This window comes from Somniosus microcephalus, chromosome 1, assembly GCF_052327205.1.
Source record: "Somniosus microcephalus isolate GS21.2 chromosome 1, FLI_Smic_1.0, whole genome shotgun sequence".
Taxonomy (NCBI): domain Eukaryota; kingdom Metazoa; phylum Chordata; class Chondrichthyes; order Squaliformes; family Somniosidae; genus Somniosus; species Somniosus microcephalus.
The window spans coordinates 255,982,755-256,000,330 of NC_140987.1; the positions used below are offsets into that span (position 1 = coordinate 255,982,755).

The 17,576-nt window shown below is 46.6% G+C and overlaps 1 protein-coding gene across 1 annotated transcript in view; it reads right to left on the minus strand.

The window, feature by feature from the left end:
- trpm3 (transient receptor potential cation channel, subfamily M, member 3) overlaps nucleotides 1-17,576 on the minus strand; it is a 174,336-nt gene that overhangs the window by 135,865 nt on the left and 20,895 nt on the right. Inside the window, exon 7 of the mRNA XM_085992384.1 lies at nucleotides 12,669-12,843. Within this exon, the coding sequence (XP_085848510.1) occupies nucleotides 12,669-12,843 (175 nt within the window). The remainder of the gene's footprint in view (nucleotides 1-12,668; nucleotides 12,844-17,576) is intronic.

Genomic DNA, 17,576 nt, shown 5'->3' on the forward strand with positions numbered 1-17,576 from the left:
GAACATAAAAACTGACTGTAAAAGCTTTTATAGATATGTGAAGAGAAAAAGATTGGTGAAGTCAAGCATAGGTCCCTTGCAGTCAGAATCAGGGGAATTTATAATGGGGAACTAAGAAATGGCAGACCAATTAAATACATACTTTGGTTCTGTCTTCACAAAGGAGGACACAAATAACCTCCAAGAGATGTCGGGGAACATAGGATTTAATGAGAGGGAGGAACTGAAAGAAATCAGTATTTGGACGGAAATGGTGTTAGGGAAATTGACGGGATTGAAGGCCGATAAATCCCCAGGGCCTGATAATCTACATCCTAGGGTACTTAAGGAAGTGGCCCTAGAAATAGTAGATGCATTGCCGGTCATCTTCTAAAATTCTATAGACTCTGGAACAGTTCCCATGGATTGAAGGGTAGCTAATGTAACCCCACTATTCAAAAACAGGTGGTAGAGAGAAAATGGGGAATTACAGACTAGTAAGCCTGACATCAGTAGTGGGGAAAATGCTAGAGTCCATTATAAAAGATGTAATAGCAGAGCACTTGGAAAACAGTGACATGATCGGACAAAGTCAACATGGATTTACAAAAGGTAAATCATGCCTGATTAATCTACTGGAATTTTTTGAGGATGTAACTGGTAGAATAGATAAGGGAGAACCAGTGGATGTGGTGAATTTGGACTTTCAGAAGGTTTTCGATAAGGTCCTGCATAAGAGATTAGCATGTAAAGATAAGGCACATGGGATTGGGGGCAAGGTACTGACTTGGATAAAGAACTGGTTGGCAGACAGGAAGCAAAGAGTTGGAATAAACGGCTCTTTTTCCGAGTGGCAGGCAGTGACTAGTGGGGTACCGCAGGGATCGGTCCAAGGACCCCAGCTATTCACAATATATATAAATGATCTAGACAAGGGAACTAGATGTAATATCTCCAAGTTTGCAGACGACACAAAGCTGGGTGGGCGTGTGTGCTGTGAGGAGGATGCCGAGAAACTCCAGTATGATTTGGACAGGTTGGCTGATTGGGCAGAAGCATGGCAGATGCAGTATAATGTGGATAAATGCGAGGTTATCCACTTTGGTGGCAAAAACAGGAAGGCAGATTATTATCTGAATGGCAATAGATTGGGAGAAGGGGAATTGCAACGAGACCTGGGTGTCCTTATGCACCAGTCGCTGAAGGTAAGCATGCAGGTGCAGCAGGCGGTTAAGAAGGCAAATGGTACGTTGGCCTTCATAGCGAGAGGGTTCGAGTACAAGAACAAGGATGTCTTCTTGCTGCAGTTGTACAGGGCCTTGGTGAGGCCACATCTTGAGTATTGTGTGCAGTTTTGGTCGCCTTATCTGAGGAAGGATGTTCTTGCCATGGAAGGAGTGCAGCGAAGATTCACCAGACTGATACCTGGGATGGCAGGAATGAAGTATGAGGAGAGATTGGGTCGATTGGGCTTATACTCGCTGGAGTTTAGAAGAATGAGAGGGAATCTCAGTTGAAACTTATAAAATTCTAGCCGGACTGGACAGACTGGATGCAGGAAGGATGTTCCCGATGGTCGGGGAGTCCAGAACCAGGGGTCACAGTCTAAGGATAAGGAGTAAGCCATTTAGGACAGAGATGAGGAGAAATTTCTTCACTCGGAGTGGTGAACCTGTGGAATTCTCTACCACAGAAGGCAGTGGATGCCAATTCATTAAATATATTCAAGAAGGAGTTGGATATATTTCTTAAGGCTAAAGGGATCAAGGGATATGGGGAGAAGGCAGGGACAGGGTACTGAAAATGGATGATCAGCCATGATCTCATTGAATGGCGGAGCAGGCTCAAGGGGCCGAATGGCCTACTCCTGCTCCTATCTTCTATGTTTCTATGTCTAATTTTTAGCCAAACTATTGGAGTTAACAGTTTAAAATGTATTGTTATTTCTTTCAGCAAGATGGGATGAACCAAGTAAAGTCGATTTTGGTTTGTTTCTGTTCTGGGTGAGTTGGTTATTACCTAGCAACCGAGAAACTCTGGGCTAGATTTTGCAGGGGGTCAGCGGGTGCAATTGGTGGTGGGTTGAGGGGGTGGGGGGAAAGTGCTTTCTTTCCCCAGCGGGTCAGGACCCTGCTGTGAACCCGCTGCCACGCGCCTTTACTAAATGTTGGGTCTGTCAGCGCTGAGCAGACCTGACACGCAGCGATGGGGGAGGCAATTAAAATCATTAGTGGCTTATTTACAGGCACTTATCAACGGTTTTTCCCCCAGCTTTTTGGATTTGACAGGTTGCCCACCAGTTTCCCGCTGTGCCTAGACCTTGTCAGTGAATCTGAGACAGGAGGTCAGTGGCCATTGAATCAGCTGATGGGTTGACAGCTTCAAATGTCAAGTCAAAGCTCCCAGCTGATTGAGAAATGTTGCCTTAACCACTAGCTTCTCTAAACTGCATTTCCACTACAGATTCAGAATGCTGCAAGTCTTTACACAAGTCTCCATCCAGTCTGACCTCACCCACCATTGACAGATCACTTCTGTCATCTCTACTTCACCTGCCACCTATTCCATCAGCATGGATGCCCTTGAAACTCTCTCACTTTGGTCCTCAGAATCCCACCACGATCAGCCCCAACACCAGCAGCTCCAGGCACACCAGCAGCACGAACAACAACACCAACGTTCTCCGCAATCAGCTGATGCTGCACAGTAAACAAGGCACCAGCACCCGACCACATTGATGCCTGAGAGGCCAGGGAAGACTTCACCATAGCCAGATTTACTTCACTTGACGCTGTACACCCTGGCATCCACATGATGCGCAAGGGTGGCACCACCCCACACCAACACCATACAGCATCCCTACAATGCCCAAGCTATTCCTTTCACACTCATTACCATTCCGAGGGGGGGGTACCGTTATATCTCACCATTCACTGCAACTCACTAAGGCACTTCCAAAGGTGCACACAAATCTGTCCAAGAACACAAAGTGTTGAAAATAAAGGTTTGAATGATTGACACCACATTAACAGAAACTTTTCATGAACATTGCATAAAACACCCAAGTGCCTACCCTTGTGTGTTGTTAGTTGGTATGATTGCACTAGGATGAGGATGAGTGTGAGTAGTGGCTAGTGAGATGGGGAAGTGATAATGTAGATAGAGAGGGATGGGTGGAGGTGCAAGGTAAGTTGGCGTGAGTAAGGATGTGCAGGAGTAGGGTAGGGAAAGCAGAGTGATGGGGATGTGATGAGAGGCATAGCAGAACGAGGTTGAGTGTGGCTTTGTACTAATGTTTCGTGATCTACTGAGATCATTGAAACATTTGCGGCACTGCACCTGGCCACATCCCTGCTTGTGCAGCCAGGCTGTGTTGATCTCCTGGGTTGGTCTCTTCCACCCAAGGGAAGGGAAGAGGACCACCCTGCATGTTGTGACTCCCTCCATAAGCATATGGAGGGAGTCATGGGAGAGCCTGGGTGCAGTCCTGCACCTCTGTGCAGTGATTGTCAGTGTTTGCAGCACCTCAGTGCTGTAGAACACTGACAGCACAAATGTCAAAAGAAAGTTGGACTGGGTCCCTTTAAGGAAACCGGCTGATGACGTGTCGTCAAATGATGTCACCAGACCCGCTTCCTCTGATTAGCCGGGAAACACGATGGGCAGACTTAACAAGTTCAATCTTGGGAAATTAATTTCAGAGGCCAGGATGGAGACAACAGCGGGGTCGGGACCCGCCACCGACGTCATCCATCACGGACCTGCTGAAGTTTGTAAAATCCAGCCCATAATTAATGGGGCAAATTTTGTGGTTTGTGGTGTACCTACGGAGTACGCCCGCAGCATCTGACTAGAATACGAACTTACTTGATGGGGGCCCTCCTTCGTGAACTTGCTCTCTGATGCTGCATACTGGAGGGCAGCGCAGTGGCCCATGGATCCCGGGGGCACAACGTGTGAGGAAGCGTACCTGGGATCATGTGGGCCTGGTGCTCAAATCAGTACACCGAAGGGAAAGTGTCTACCTGCAATACTGGTAACTTTCTTTATATTGCATTTCACCCGATGTATTTTCAGAATAATTATAAGGACTAGGAGAATAAATAGTTCCAAAATAACCCGCTCGCTCGCTCTCTCTCACACAGACCCACCTAAAGAAATTATTTGGGAATTAATTCTTAAATCTAACTTAGGAATTAGAGTTCTGATAAATCATTGAAGGTCTGTGAAATTCTATATAAAATAACATGGACAGGTGATACAAATATAAATACAAAAAAAATCTGTACATTATTCATTGGTGATGTTTCGGACAGTTTTACAATTCATTACAATTTTTTAAAATTTGTTTATGGGATGTGAGCGTCACTGGCAAGGCCAGCATTTATTGCCCATCCCTAATTGCCCTTGAGAAGGTGATGGTGAGCCACCTTCTTGAACCGCTGCAGTCCGTGTGGTGAAGGTGCTCCCACAGTGCCGTTAGGGAGGGAGTTCCAGGATTTTGACCGAGCGACGATGAAGGAATGGCGATATATTTCCAAATCAGGAGGTGAGACACTTGTCGCAGAATACCTGGCCTCTGACCTCCCGCTCTTGTTGCCACAGTATTTATGTGGCTGATCCAGTTAGGTTTCTGGCCAATGGTGACCCCCAGGATGTTGATGGTGGGGGATTCGCAGATGGTAATGCCATTGAATGCCAAGGGGCGGTGGTTAGACTCTCGCTTGTTGGAGATAGTCATTGCCTGGCACTTTTGTGGCGCAAATGTTACTTGCCACTTATCAGCCCAAGCCTGAATGTTGTCCAGGTCTTGCTACATGCGGGCAGGGACAGCTTTATTATCTGAGGACTTACGAATGGAACTGAACACTGTACAATCATCAGCGAACATCCCCATTTCTGACCTTGTGATGGAGAGAAGGTCATTGATGAAGCAGCTGAAGATGGCTGGACCTAGGACACTGCCCTGAGCAACTCCTGCAGTGATGACCTGGGGCTGTGATGATTGACCTCTAGGTCTTGCTGCATTCGGCATGGACTGCTTCATTATCATTCCGGAGCTAATAGAATGAGTAACTGTTTTTACCTAATCCCCTTAGGCTGATGCAAACAGGCCCTGGGTCTGTTTGCATCAACCGTAAAATTTTCGTCTGTAATTGCTGGGCAGTTGGTGGGCAATTAGCCCAACTCTGCGCCAGCAATTGGGATTTCCAAGGTGGTGTGGATCATCTGTCAAGGCGTAACTTGACAGATCGCAAGTTCAGGATTTAGCAAGCGCATGCGGAAATCCCGAACTTGCGCTCCATTTCAAAGGCGGTATGACGGCGTACTCTGAGTACACCGTCATACCCACTGCAAATTCTGGCCCAATATTTAGTCAAGGATTCCAACATTAGAACTTTGAAATGAGAACAAAATTTGGCTTAAAATTAGGCTAAAATCAGACAAAACATATTTTTAAATGTAGCCCATTGATATCTGTGGTCTAGACATTGTGATGGAAAGTGTAACCATTGATCCAACAACAATAACAACTTCAAACAAAATTTGACACGAGCCATATAAGGGAGGTATTAGGACAGGTGACCAAAAGCTTGGTTAAAGAGGTAGGTTATAAGGAGTGCCTTTATAGGAGGAAAGAGAGATGGAGAGGTTTAGGGAGGGAATTCCAGAGCTTAGGGCCTAGGCAGCTGAAGGCACAGCTGCCAATGGTGGAGCGATTAAAATCAGGGAATTGGAGGAGCCCGGAGATTTTGGGGGGTTGTAGGGCTGGAGGAGGTGTTACAGACACAGTGGGTAGGCAGCAAGGACAGAGGGGGGTAAGTGACTGCCCTAATTTTAACTGCACCCCCCCCCCACCGGTTTCCGCCGGTTAAAATTGGGGCCATGAGTTAGAACTATCTCCATTGAAGTCCATGTGAGTAATATTGGGTGGGATGTAAAACCGGCATTCCACCCGATCACGTCGGTTTCCTGGCCGGCCTTGCAGGTTAAAATTTCCCACCATCCATTCACTTCTATGACCTGTGTTGGAATCCAGAGTAGTGAGATGAAAATCTTTGACAGCAGCAAGGGTCCAGTGTTAATGATGTGAGTACACAGCTGAAAGCAAGCTATAATGTGACACTAATTGGTAGCAAATTGACAGTCTGACATGTATCGTTGTGAATGTTTGGAATTTTCTACCCCAGTGGGCTGTGGATGCTCAGTCCTTGAGTATGTTCTACACAGAGAGCGATAGATTTTTGGAAAGTAAGGGAATCAAGGGATACGAGCAATGTTCCCGCTAAGGTGCGCGGGCGTGCAGACATGCAGTAATCGGATAGGTCCCGCGTAGGCCGCTCACCGGCTTTTATATTGTAAATACTGTGAATGTGCAGAAATGTAAAGAGACTGCGCATTGAAAGAAACAGGCCGCACAGAACAAGGCACAGCTTACAGGGGACATTGGATATGGGGATCGGGCAGGAAAGTGGCGTTGAGGTCGAAGATTAGCTATGATCTAATTGAAAGGCGGAGCAGGCTCGACAGGCCGTATGGCCCACTCCTGCTCCTATTTCTTATGTTCTTACAGAACAGGAGGACTAGTGAGAGAAAAGGCAATGTTGCACTGACACACTGTGGAGTTAATCTTGCGAGACTGGGGTTAAAATATGAGACAGAGCAACAGGGATCATCACACCTCCTCCGATCCGCCTCACCCGTGCTTGATGCTGACACTGGGTGAAAATTGACAGCAATGACATCTTAAATCCGTGTCCTCTGGTTACCGACCCTCCCACCGGTGAAACAGTTTCTCCCTATTTATTCTCTCACAACACCTTCATATTGAACACCTCTATTAAATCTTCCCCGTAACCTTCTGCGTTTGCTGTGTGGAGGCGGCAGTCATTTAGTTTGTCGATAACTCGGATGAAGAGAGACAAACTCAAGAAAATCTGGTAAAGTTGAGCAGAAGGATACTTGGAAATGTCTTGGGGTCGGGGGGAGGTTAAAAGTTAAAAATCGTGTAACCCGGCCCCAACCCACCGTGCACCCACCTGCCGCCATTTTTTTGGTGGGGTGGTTTGTGAGGCGTGCGAGTGTCCCGTCTTGGAGAGGCGGGGCACTTCATTAGAATATTTAAATCAAGCTCCGGCAGTGCAGTTGAAAGCTGATTTAAATTTAACAGCGGCCGGCCGGGTTGTCCAAGGCTCGGGACATCCAAGAGCGAAAGGGAGACTGGAGCAGCTGGATCCAGCAGATAAGTACTATTTAGAGCACTGCTTGTGGGCCAGGAGGAGCAGGAGTGCTTTCCACCCGCCACCCCACCGCCCCCTCAAGCAAATCTTCTGCTGCTCGTAGCCTCTCCTCACTGCCGTAATCGCCCGACCCCCCACCTCTAAACCCCAAACTTTCCCTCCCGATTGACAGGCTCCGACCCCCACCTGACCCAACAAGCCCCGATCGTCTCCGATTGCCGGGGATCATCCCCAAGGGTGTCAATCTGGCCAGCTTTAGGCAGGAAATGGAGTAAAACAATTCAGTAGTGTAGTGTATGTAACCGTTCACCTTTAAGAGAACTATTTTAGGTGTGGCACTACTTGTTTGGCTTCTGTATACGGTAATACCGACGGTGACCACACCGGTATATAAGTGCTGTGGCATGATTTATAGGGCAGATTCGCCCTGACCTTCGAATAGTAAAGTCCTGTTGTATGTTACTCCTGAAGTCTGTGTCGTAATTAACTGCACAACCCACAGACTTTACAGTGGCGACGAGTCCGATCGTACCCTGCGGCAACAATATTTTCAAGCAACGAAAGAGCGTCGAAAAGAGGCAACCGCCCTCGTCATTCGGCTGGGAGAAAACTCAAGGCTGCAGCAATAGAAAGGAGGAAGACTTTAGCGACAAAAACTTCCATCAGCAACAGGCACTGACTGTCCCTTCTGCCACGGTGACTGTGAGTAAGGGAAAGTGAAAAGAATAGCCGGAGGATAAGGGCTGGGCACTCGACCACGGTCGAGGGGGGAAAAGGAGCCGGACAAAAAGTCGGGTCCAACGGCGTCGTGAGAGACCGCGACCGGCGGGAAAAGCCGGGCGGTGACCGAAGCCACGAAGCGCTGCGACCGGGAGCGTAGGCGCGGGAAGAGAGAAACTCAGCCGCAGCCGGACTGTGAGAGGGCTGGGAGGCGCGATTGGGGTCCGAGCGAGCGGGAGAGGCAGAGCCGACCAAGAGAGACTGCGCGAGAGCCAGTCCAGCGGCTGAACTGTCCTCCGTCAACGGGGTGTAACCAGCGCCGGTAGAGCCGAGCGAGCGGGAGAGAGGCAGAGCCGAGCAAGGGGAACTGTGCGAGAGCCAGTCCAGCGGCTGAACTGTCCTCCGTCAACGGGGTGTACCCAGCGCCGGTAGAGCCGAGCGAGCGGGAGAGAGACAGAGCCGAGCAAGGGGAACTGTGCGAGAGCCAGCCCAGCGGCTGAACCTGTTCGCCGTCAACAGGGTACCCAGAGCTGGTCGCCCTGCCATAAAATAAAAAGAAAAGGGAAAGCCTTGAAGCCGACGCGCAGGCTGTGAACCTGAAAGGCAGCGGCCGTCGCCCGTGGGGAAAGTGTACCCCTCCCGCCAGGGAAGAAACGCGGGAAGCCGCCATTAGGCGGGGAAGAAGACAGAAGCGGGAAACCGCCATTGAAGTGGGCGGGGAGAGAAGATAAGAGCGGGAAGCCGCCATTTTCGCGGGAAAACCGCCATCTTAGGAAAAAAAAAAGAAATAATAATTTAAAGAAATACTTGTGTTGTTCCCAAAGAGAGGAAGATGCCTAAGCGTGGTAACATCAACGATTTTAATTCCAAGGTAGAAGACTGGGCCACGTACGTGGAACGCATTGAGATCTATTGTGAGGCCAATAAAATAGAAGAAGATGACAAAGCTATAACCTTGCTGAACTCGATGGGCGCAAAGACATACGGGCTCTTGAAGCATCTACTAGCACCAGCTAAACCGGCGGATCAGACTTTCGATGATATTGTGGCTGTCCTGAAGGACCACTTGAACCCTACACCGTTGATGTTGGCGGAACGATTCAAATTCTATGCGAGAACGCAACGGAAAGACGAAAGCAACGCAGAATACTTGGTCGAACTGCGTAGACTAGCGAAATACTGCCAGTTTGGAGGGAATCTGACAGAGGCATTGCGAGACAAGTTCGTGTGCGGGTTGGCAAAGGAAGGAACGCAAAAGCGACTACTCGAAGAGAACGACCTTACACTTGACAGGGCTGTCCTTATTGCAGCATCGCACGAAGCCGCAGCGAAGGGAACTGCGGAAATGCAGCTAAAGACAGCCGCACTAAGTGTGGATCAAATTACCTCGACAACAACAAAATGCTATCGTTGTGGGAAGACAACACACGACCAGAACCAATGCTGGTTTAAGAACCAGGAATGTAGGAAATGTGGCAAACTGGGTCACATAGCTAAGGTATGCCGGTCAGGGAAGAAGACCAACAACCAAAGGACCAACATCCAAAGGAAGCCATCACAGGAAAAGTACAACAAGGTACACAAGGTGGCTGAGAAGAGTTCAGACGAACAGAATTCAGACTCAGACCCAAACGGCCAGGAGCTGGGTAGTCTAAGAATTCACAATGTGAGTAAGGAAGCTGACCTACAAACTATCTGGGTCATGCTAAAAATAGCTGGAATCCAAGTGAAAATGGAGTTGGACACTGGATCAGCTCTATCAGTCATAAATCGAAGGGATTACCACCGGCTATTCTCACATATACCCTTAAGAGATACCAAGTTCGTATTGCAGACATACACGGGGCATAAAGTATACCCCATGGGAAAGATAAGAGTCAAAGTGAGAGATAGGGGTAAAGAACACCCAAGAATGAACTTATACGTACTACATGAGGGAGGACCACCACTTCTAGGACGGGAGTGGATCAAGAAAATAGACATGGAATGGCACTATCTAAAAGCCATAACGAGTGAGGACTCGGTGCAGACAATCAGCTCAGATTCTGAAACGGATGACGATAAGACCAACCCAAATATGAAAGACAAGGTTGAAATGGACTTGCCGATGAAGGTTGGAAAAACGAAGGCATGCATAAAGGCTTATGCTCCAGAGAAGAACAAAGTTTCAGAACAGAACTCCACCGAACAACGACAACCTAGTTCGACAGAAAATTCTGAGCCTGTTCAAGTTACGGACATATCCATGACGGAAGAACACCGAGCTCGGACTCAAACTTATTTCAAATTACGACAACAATTAGAACAATTGAGTTACCGTCTCGTACAAGAGATGAAAACAATGAAAAAGTTCTATGACACCGAATGGGAGAATCTGGAAAGACAACAGAAGCAGCTAGCTCAAGCAGAGAGCGACCATAGAGCCATCGTGACCAATTACCGATCACATCTCCCTTATGCTGTTCAGGAGTTAGAATATTTGCAGGAAGAAGCAAATGAAGAGGAATCTTCAGGAAGCCAGGATTTTATTCCAGTTCTTCTCTACGACTCCTTACAAGCAGAGTGTGAGAAGTTGAAAGAACAGTATGAACAGGCCCAGGCTACAATTCTGGAAGGGGTTAACTCGGCAACCTCCGAAAAGCTAGTTTCAGTGGAAGCATATGAGCAACTGAAGGTTGAACATGAGCAAGAAGTCCAAAGGCTGCAGGAAATTCTTGATGAGCTCAAGGCCAAGACAGACTCATCGGTAGAAGTTCCATCCATAGATGAGAAATTAGAGGTGAAAGACATGGCAGAACCTGAAAGACAAGATGTACAAGAACTCATAAAAATATTAAAGGAAACCCAAGACAAATATGGGGCGGCAATGACCGAGATTCAACAACTTGAAGAACAGATTCAACTGGGAATCCGTTCAGTGGAAGAAAAGGGAACTGTAAGAAACACAGAGACTGTAAGAATGGCCTCTGAACATGAGCTAGAGAGCATCAAGGCGCAACTTCTCCAAGCGCTGGAAGCCAAAGTACAAGAGGAAAAGAAGGTGAAAGCATTGGAGGAAAAGGTGGATGAAATGGAGAAGACTCTGACCCACAGTGTTCCCGTGGAAGAGTTAACGGTCAGCCAACTCCTTCATATGCTGAAGGACAAGACTCTACAATGGGAACAATCTGAACACGAGCTTCAATCTTCAAAGGGAAGGAGTTCGGAGCTCTCAAAAGTTATGGAAATAGCTGAGGTTGCAACACAGATTTTACAGGGATGCCAAAAGTACGCTGAATCACGTCAATGTGAACAGAATGTTGAAACAGCTGCTCCAGTAGAAGGATTGAATAGCCTGATCAATCAATCCCCGAGGGAAGGGGAAGTATTGAAATCACAAACGAGGTCATTAGTGAAGGATTTGCAGGAAACCCAGGAAGAGCGGGATGAATATGAACGCATGAAGAAGTCTCTTCAGGAAAGATGTCTAGGGAGGGAACAACAGTCGGCTAACGTCCAGTTGGGTACGGAAGAAGTAGCAGGCCCTCTCGCTAGACTAGCTCAGGACGACACCGAATATTACCATGACCTGTTGAGTGACACTGAATATTACGAGGATCTGGTCTGCCCAGCTTGTGATGAAAACTCCCAAAGTGCAGAAATCAGGATGAAGCACTTAAAGTCTAAGGAACATAGAGAGATGGTGGCGCTACAGCTGGCAGCTGATAAGGGAGCCCCGAGAGGCTCCAAGAAGCAGAAAAGAAAAAGAAGAAGCAGAAGATGATAACCATCAAAATCATTATCACTCCTACCAGATCATGCACGTGGGCCCTACAAAGGGAGATAAATCAGTTGGAAAGTAAGGAAAATTACCAAGGCAATACAGCTGTTTGTAAGTCAGCATTGCTGGTTCAGCAGGACGGGAGTTCAAGCTGTTACGTCAAGGGGAAGACTAGTGGAGGAGTCACGCTAGCAATGTGAACCGGCTACACCACAGCGATGTTGTTCGGACCGAGTCAAGACTAGAGACTGAATCTATACACTGTTCCCACAGAGACTGAACCTGTGAACTGTTTCCCACAGAGACTATATCTGTAAATTGTTTACCTGAAGTTGAATATATGTATGTTAATGAGAAATAGTATGTTGTAAGCTAAAAAGGGAGGATTGTAGTGTATGTAACCGTTCATCTTTAAGAGAACTATTTTAGGTGTGGCACTACTTGTTTGGCTTCTGTATACGGTAATACCGACGGTGACCACACCGGTATATAAGTGCTGTGGCATGATTTATAGGGCAGATTCGCCCTGACCTTCGAATAGTAAAGTCCTGTTGTATGTTACTCCTGAAGTCTGTGTCGTAATTAACTGCACAACCCACAGACTTTACAAGTAGGGCCTCCGATTTCCTGGTTCCCCCCCCTCCCCCCCCCCCCCCCCCCAACCGCAATCACACTTCCCTGCTCTCTCCCTGCCTCCCTATAAATATCGAGGCTCTTAATCATTAGCACAGGCGCCATTTCAGCGCACTCATTGTCGTGCAGTTGAATCATTATATAGAATCACAAAAGCATATCGTTCAACCCACTAAAGCCTGCGTCATTTGTTTCTTCCCGACATTAGCCACCGTGTCTAATCATGTTCATTCCTGTGCCCTTTAACATCCCTTTTTTCCTTCAAGAAACTATCTAATTCCACAGAATTGATGGCTTAAGGTGAAGGGCGTGGAGTATTTTTTTTTGGCACTTACCCACCGTCCTCGGAATATTTGTGAGCGAAGGCGAGGATGTCTGAAGCCCGCCCGCTGCCATCGCAGACCACCACGGGCACCGGGGGAGTGTCTCGCAGGTACTCCAATACGATGGAGATTACGTTGGGCCCACCTTCCACAATGAGGGCCACCACTGGAACTCCCTGTCCAATCCCTGGAGAGAGACATCAGGTCAAGAAGCCAAAGTGAATCAAACTGGCTGTCACATAGTTACATCGAGTCTACAGCACCACTCTCTGGGTAAAGAAGTTTCTCCTGAATTCCCTATTGGATTTATTAGTGACTGTCTTATATTTATGGCCTCTAGTTCTGGTCTCCCCCGCAAGTGGAAACATCTTCTCTACATCTACCCTATCAAAGCCTTTCATAATCTTAAAAAATACCTTTTCTAAGAAAAGAGCCCCAGACTGTTCATTCTTCCCCGATAGGTATAACCTCTCGGTTTTGGCATCATTCCCATAAATCTTTTTTGCACCTTCTCCAGTGCTTCTATATCCTTTTTATAATATGGAGACCAGAACTGTTCACAGTACTCCAAGTGTGGTCCAACCAAGGTTCGATATAAATTTAACATAACTTCGCTGCTTTTCAATTCTATCCCTTTGGAAATGAGCCCCAGTGCTTGGTTTGCTGTTTTATGGCCTTATTAACCATCTATTATATGTTCGATTTCCGATTGATGAGAAGATTGCAGGGCAGCACATTTTTATTATTCGTATCACACTACAACGAGGAGAAATTAAATGCACAGAACTATGTCATTTAGTTCACAGGTTTGTTTAAATGTAATTTTTTTAAACTGCTGCCTATTCAGCACTTCTTTCTGCTTCGATACACACTCCGCTTGATGCCAACCTTTCAAAACCAAAACCAAAACCAAACTGAAAAGATACAGTGAGAGAAAAAAATACCAGACGATTTATTCAAAGACAGAAAGCAGGCGAATTGATTATCTGAATGCGACATCTCGGCTCCACTGGAATAACAAATCTGGGGTGCTATCACTCTCTGAATAGAAAGCTATGTAAAAAAAAAAGGTTGCAGTCACGCAGCATGTGGAGTCAGGATTCAGCCACGGATCAGCGCCCCACGAATAATAGATTTAATCCCGGTGGAGCGATCAAGGGGATGCCACTGATGACAGTTGAACGTCCCTTTGCATTCCCAGCCCCTTCATATATTCTCAGGCATAGGATGACAAAGGGAAGCCCACGGATCACATGAGTTGATGGCTACTGTACCACAAACTAGAAAAAAGAACCTGCATTTCTATCACGCCTTTCAGGACATCCCAAAGCGCTTTACAGTCAATGAAGTACTTTTTGAAGTGGAGTCACTGTTGTAATGTAGGGAAATGTGGCAGCCAATTTGCGCACAGCAAGCTCCTACAAACAGCAATGAAATAAATGACCAGATAATCTGGTTTTTAGTGATATAGGTTAAGAGATAAATATTGGCCAGGACACCGGGGATAAACTCCCCTGCTCTTCTTTGAAATAGTGCGGTGGGATGCTTTATGACCACTTGAGAAGGCAGATGGGGCCTCGGTTTAATGCCTCATCTGAAACATGGCACATCCTACAGTGCAGCACTCCCTCAGTACTGCACTGGGGGTGTCAGCCTGGATTTTGTGTTAAAGTCCCTGGAGTGGAGCTTGAACTCACAACCTTCTGACTCAGAGGTGAAGGTGCTACCCACTGAATTTCTGTATATTTATTTATAATTCTTATAAAATCGTCAAAATTGCAGCACAGAAGGAGGTAATTTGGCCAATTGTGCTTGCACTGGTGCTAATTTCACATTACATAGGCTTACATAGGATATACGTCAGAGAAACAGGTCATTCGGCCCAACCAGTCCATGCCGATGTTTATGCTCCACTCGAGCCTTCTCCCACCTTTCCTCATCTAAATTTAGTAGCATTACCCTCTCTTCCCTTCTCCCTCATATGTTTGTCCAGCCTCCCCTTAAATGCATCTATACTATTCGCCTCAACCGCTCCCTGTGGTAGCGAGTTCCACATTCTCACCACTCTTTGGGTAAAGAAGTTTCTTCTGAATTTCTATTGGATTTCTTGGTGACTATCTTATATTGATGGCCTCTAGTTATGCTCTTCCCCACAAGTGGAAACATTCTCTCTGTATCCACTCTCAAAACCTTTCATAATTTTAAAGACCTCTATTAGGTCACCTCTCAGCCTTTTTTCAAGAGAAAAGAGACCCAGCCTGTTCATCCTTTCCTGATATGTATACCTTCGCATTTCTGGTATCATCCTTGTAAATCTTCTCTGCACCCTCTCCAGTGCCTCTATCCTTTTTATAATATGGCGACCAGAACTGCACATAACACTCGAAGTGTGGTCTAACCAAGGTTTGATACAGGTTTAGCATAACTTCCCCGCTTTTCAATTCTATACCTCTAGAAATAAACCCTAGTGCTTGGTTTGCTTTTTTTATGCCCTTGCTAACCTGCAGCGCAACTTTTAGTGATTTGTGTATTTGTACTCCGAGATCCCTTTGTTCCTCTACCCCACCTAGACTCGCACCCTCCAAGTAATAAGTGACCTCCCTATTCTTCCTACCAAAATGTAATACCTCACATTTATCTGTGTTGAACTTCATTTGACAATTATTTGCCCATTCTGCAAGTTTATTAATATCCTCCTGTAATTTGTTGCAGTCCTCCTAGTATTGACTATCCCCCCCCCCCCCAACTCCCATTTGGTATCATCTGCAAATTTAGAAATTGTGTTTTTGATTCCAAAGTCTAAATCGTTAATGTAAATTGTGAACAGCAGTGGCCCCAGCACTGATCCATGTAGAACACCACTACCCACCTTCTGCCACTGTGAATAGCTACCCTTTACTCCCACTCTCTGCTTTCTGTCTTGAAGCCAGCTAGCAATCCATTGCTGCAATTTACTGTAATCCTATTTCTCTGTTCTTTCCTGCATCCCTTAATATTTTTCTGTTCCATGTTTTCATCTAATTACGTCATAAGGGCTGTGATTTGCCCGGCTTCAAAAGCCACTTGTGTCAATTCTAATCATAGAATCATAGAATCGCACAGCACAGAAGGAGGCTGTTCGGCCCATCGAGTCTGCGAGGCTCTTTCGAAGAGTCATCCAGTTAGTCCCACTCCCTGCAACTTTTTCTTCAAGTATTTATCCAATTCCCTTTTGAAGGCTACTATTGAATCTGTTTCCATCACCCTATCAGGCAGTGCATTCCAAATCCTAACCACTCGTTGTGTAAAAAGGTTTTTCCTCATGTCGCCTCTGGTTCTTTTGCCAATCACCTTAAATCTGTGCCCTCTGGTTATCGCCCCTTCACCATTGGAAACAGTTTCTCTTCTTTTACTCTATCTAAACCCTTCATGATTTTGAACACCTCTATCAAATCTCCTCTTCTCCTTCTCTGCTCCAAGGAGAACAACCACAGTTTCTCCAGTCTATCCACGTAACTGTAATCCCTCATCCCTGGACCCATTCTGGTAAATCTCTTCTGTACCCTCGCCAAAGCCTTCATGTCCTTCCTAAAGTGTGGTGCCCAGAATTGGACACAATACTCCAGCTGGGGCCGAACTAGTGTTTTATATAGGTTTAGCACAACTTTCCTGGCTTTTGTACTCTATGGGCAGGATTTTCATTGGGCCGTGGAGGCAGGATTGGAGGCATGTGGGGGGTTAAAATCTCGAAATTGGGGGGCATGAACCCGTCCCGCCCCCAACCCGCCTCCATGCCAGTTTCAAAGGAGGCGGATACCCGACCTGTGCTGGGACCCGCCTCCCCGAGGCGGGAAGGGGATTAGTGCCAATTAACTGCCTGTTAACAGGCAGTTTTTAGCCTAATCCCTATTTTTATTCCTGAAGTGTGGGATTCCCGACAGCTCCAAACCACGCCAAGTTAGCAAGGTGGGCCATCGGGCTGAAGGACTTGGAGGGTTCGAGATGTCCGGTGTTCAGGTGAGTGATAGGTCCATGAGTGAAGAGGTAAGTGTGTGTAAAGTGTTTAAAGAAGTTTTACTTACCTTTCCAGCCTTCCTTCCTTCCTTCAGGTCTCGGGAGTCCCTCATCTCACCGACACAGAAAGCAGAATGGCCGCAAGCTGTCAAAAGTTGCAGCATTCAGCTTTCTGTTCTGGAGAGATCTCTGAATCAGCCTGAGAGAAAGGAATTCACTTAGTGTACAGATTGTCAGTGTTTGACAGCTTCAAAGAGCTGTCTAACGCTGATATTTCATCTGTCAAAAGCTCTTGACAGATGAAATGTTAATCTGTGACATCACCTGTTGCCGGGTGACCCTTAATTGGCCTGCTGAGCCCGCTGGGCGGGCTCAACAAGGTCAATCAAGTGAAAATCGCGTGGGTTGGCCACAACTCGATGGAGGCGGGACTACAACCCCGAAAGTTGTAGTCCCGCCTCCAAAATCAAAATCTAGCCCTTTGCCTCTATTTATAAAGCCCAGGATCCCATATACTTTATTAACTGCTTTGCTAACCTGTCCTGCCACCTTCAAAGATTTGTGCACAAGCACCCCCACACGTCTCTGTTCTTGCACCACCTTTAAAATTGTACCATTTAGTGTGTATGGTCTTTCCTTATTCTTCCTACCCAAATGTATCACCTCACAGTGTATGCTTCTGGTACTAACCCAAATTCACAAGGGTCAAAGTTAGAGAATAGAATACTGTTTAGGAACATAAGAACAGGAGAAGGCCATTCAGCCCCTTTTGAGCTCACTCCGCCATTCAATGAGACCATGGCTGATCTGTATCTTAAGTCCAGCTACCTGCCTTGGCTCTGCAACCCTCAATACCCTTGCCTAATGAAAATCTATCAGTCTCAGTTTTGATATTTCCAATTGACCCCAGTCTCAACAGCTTTTTGT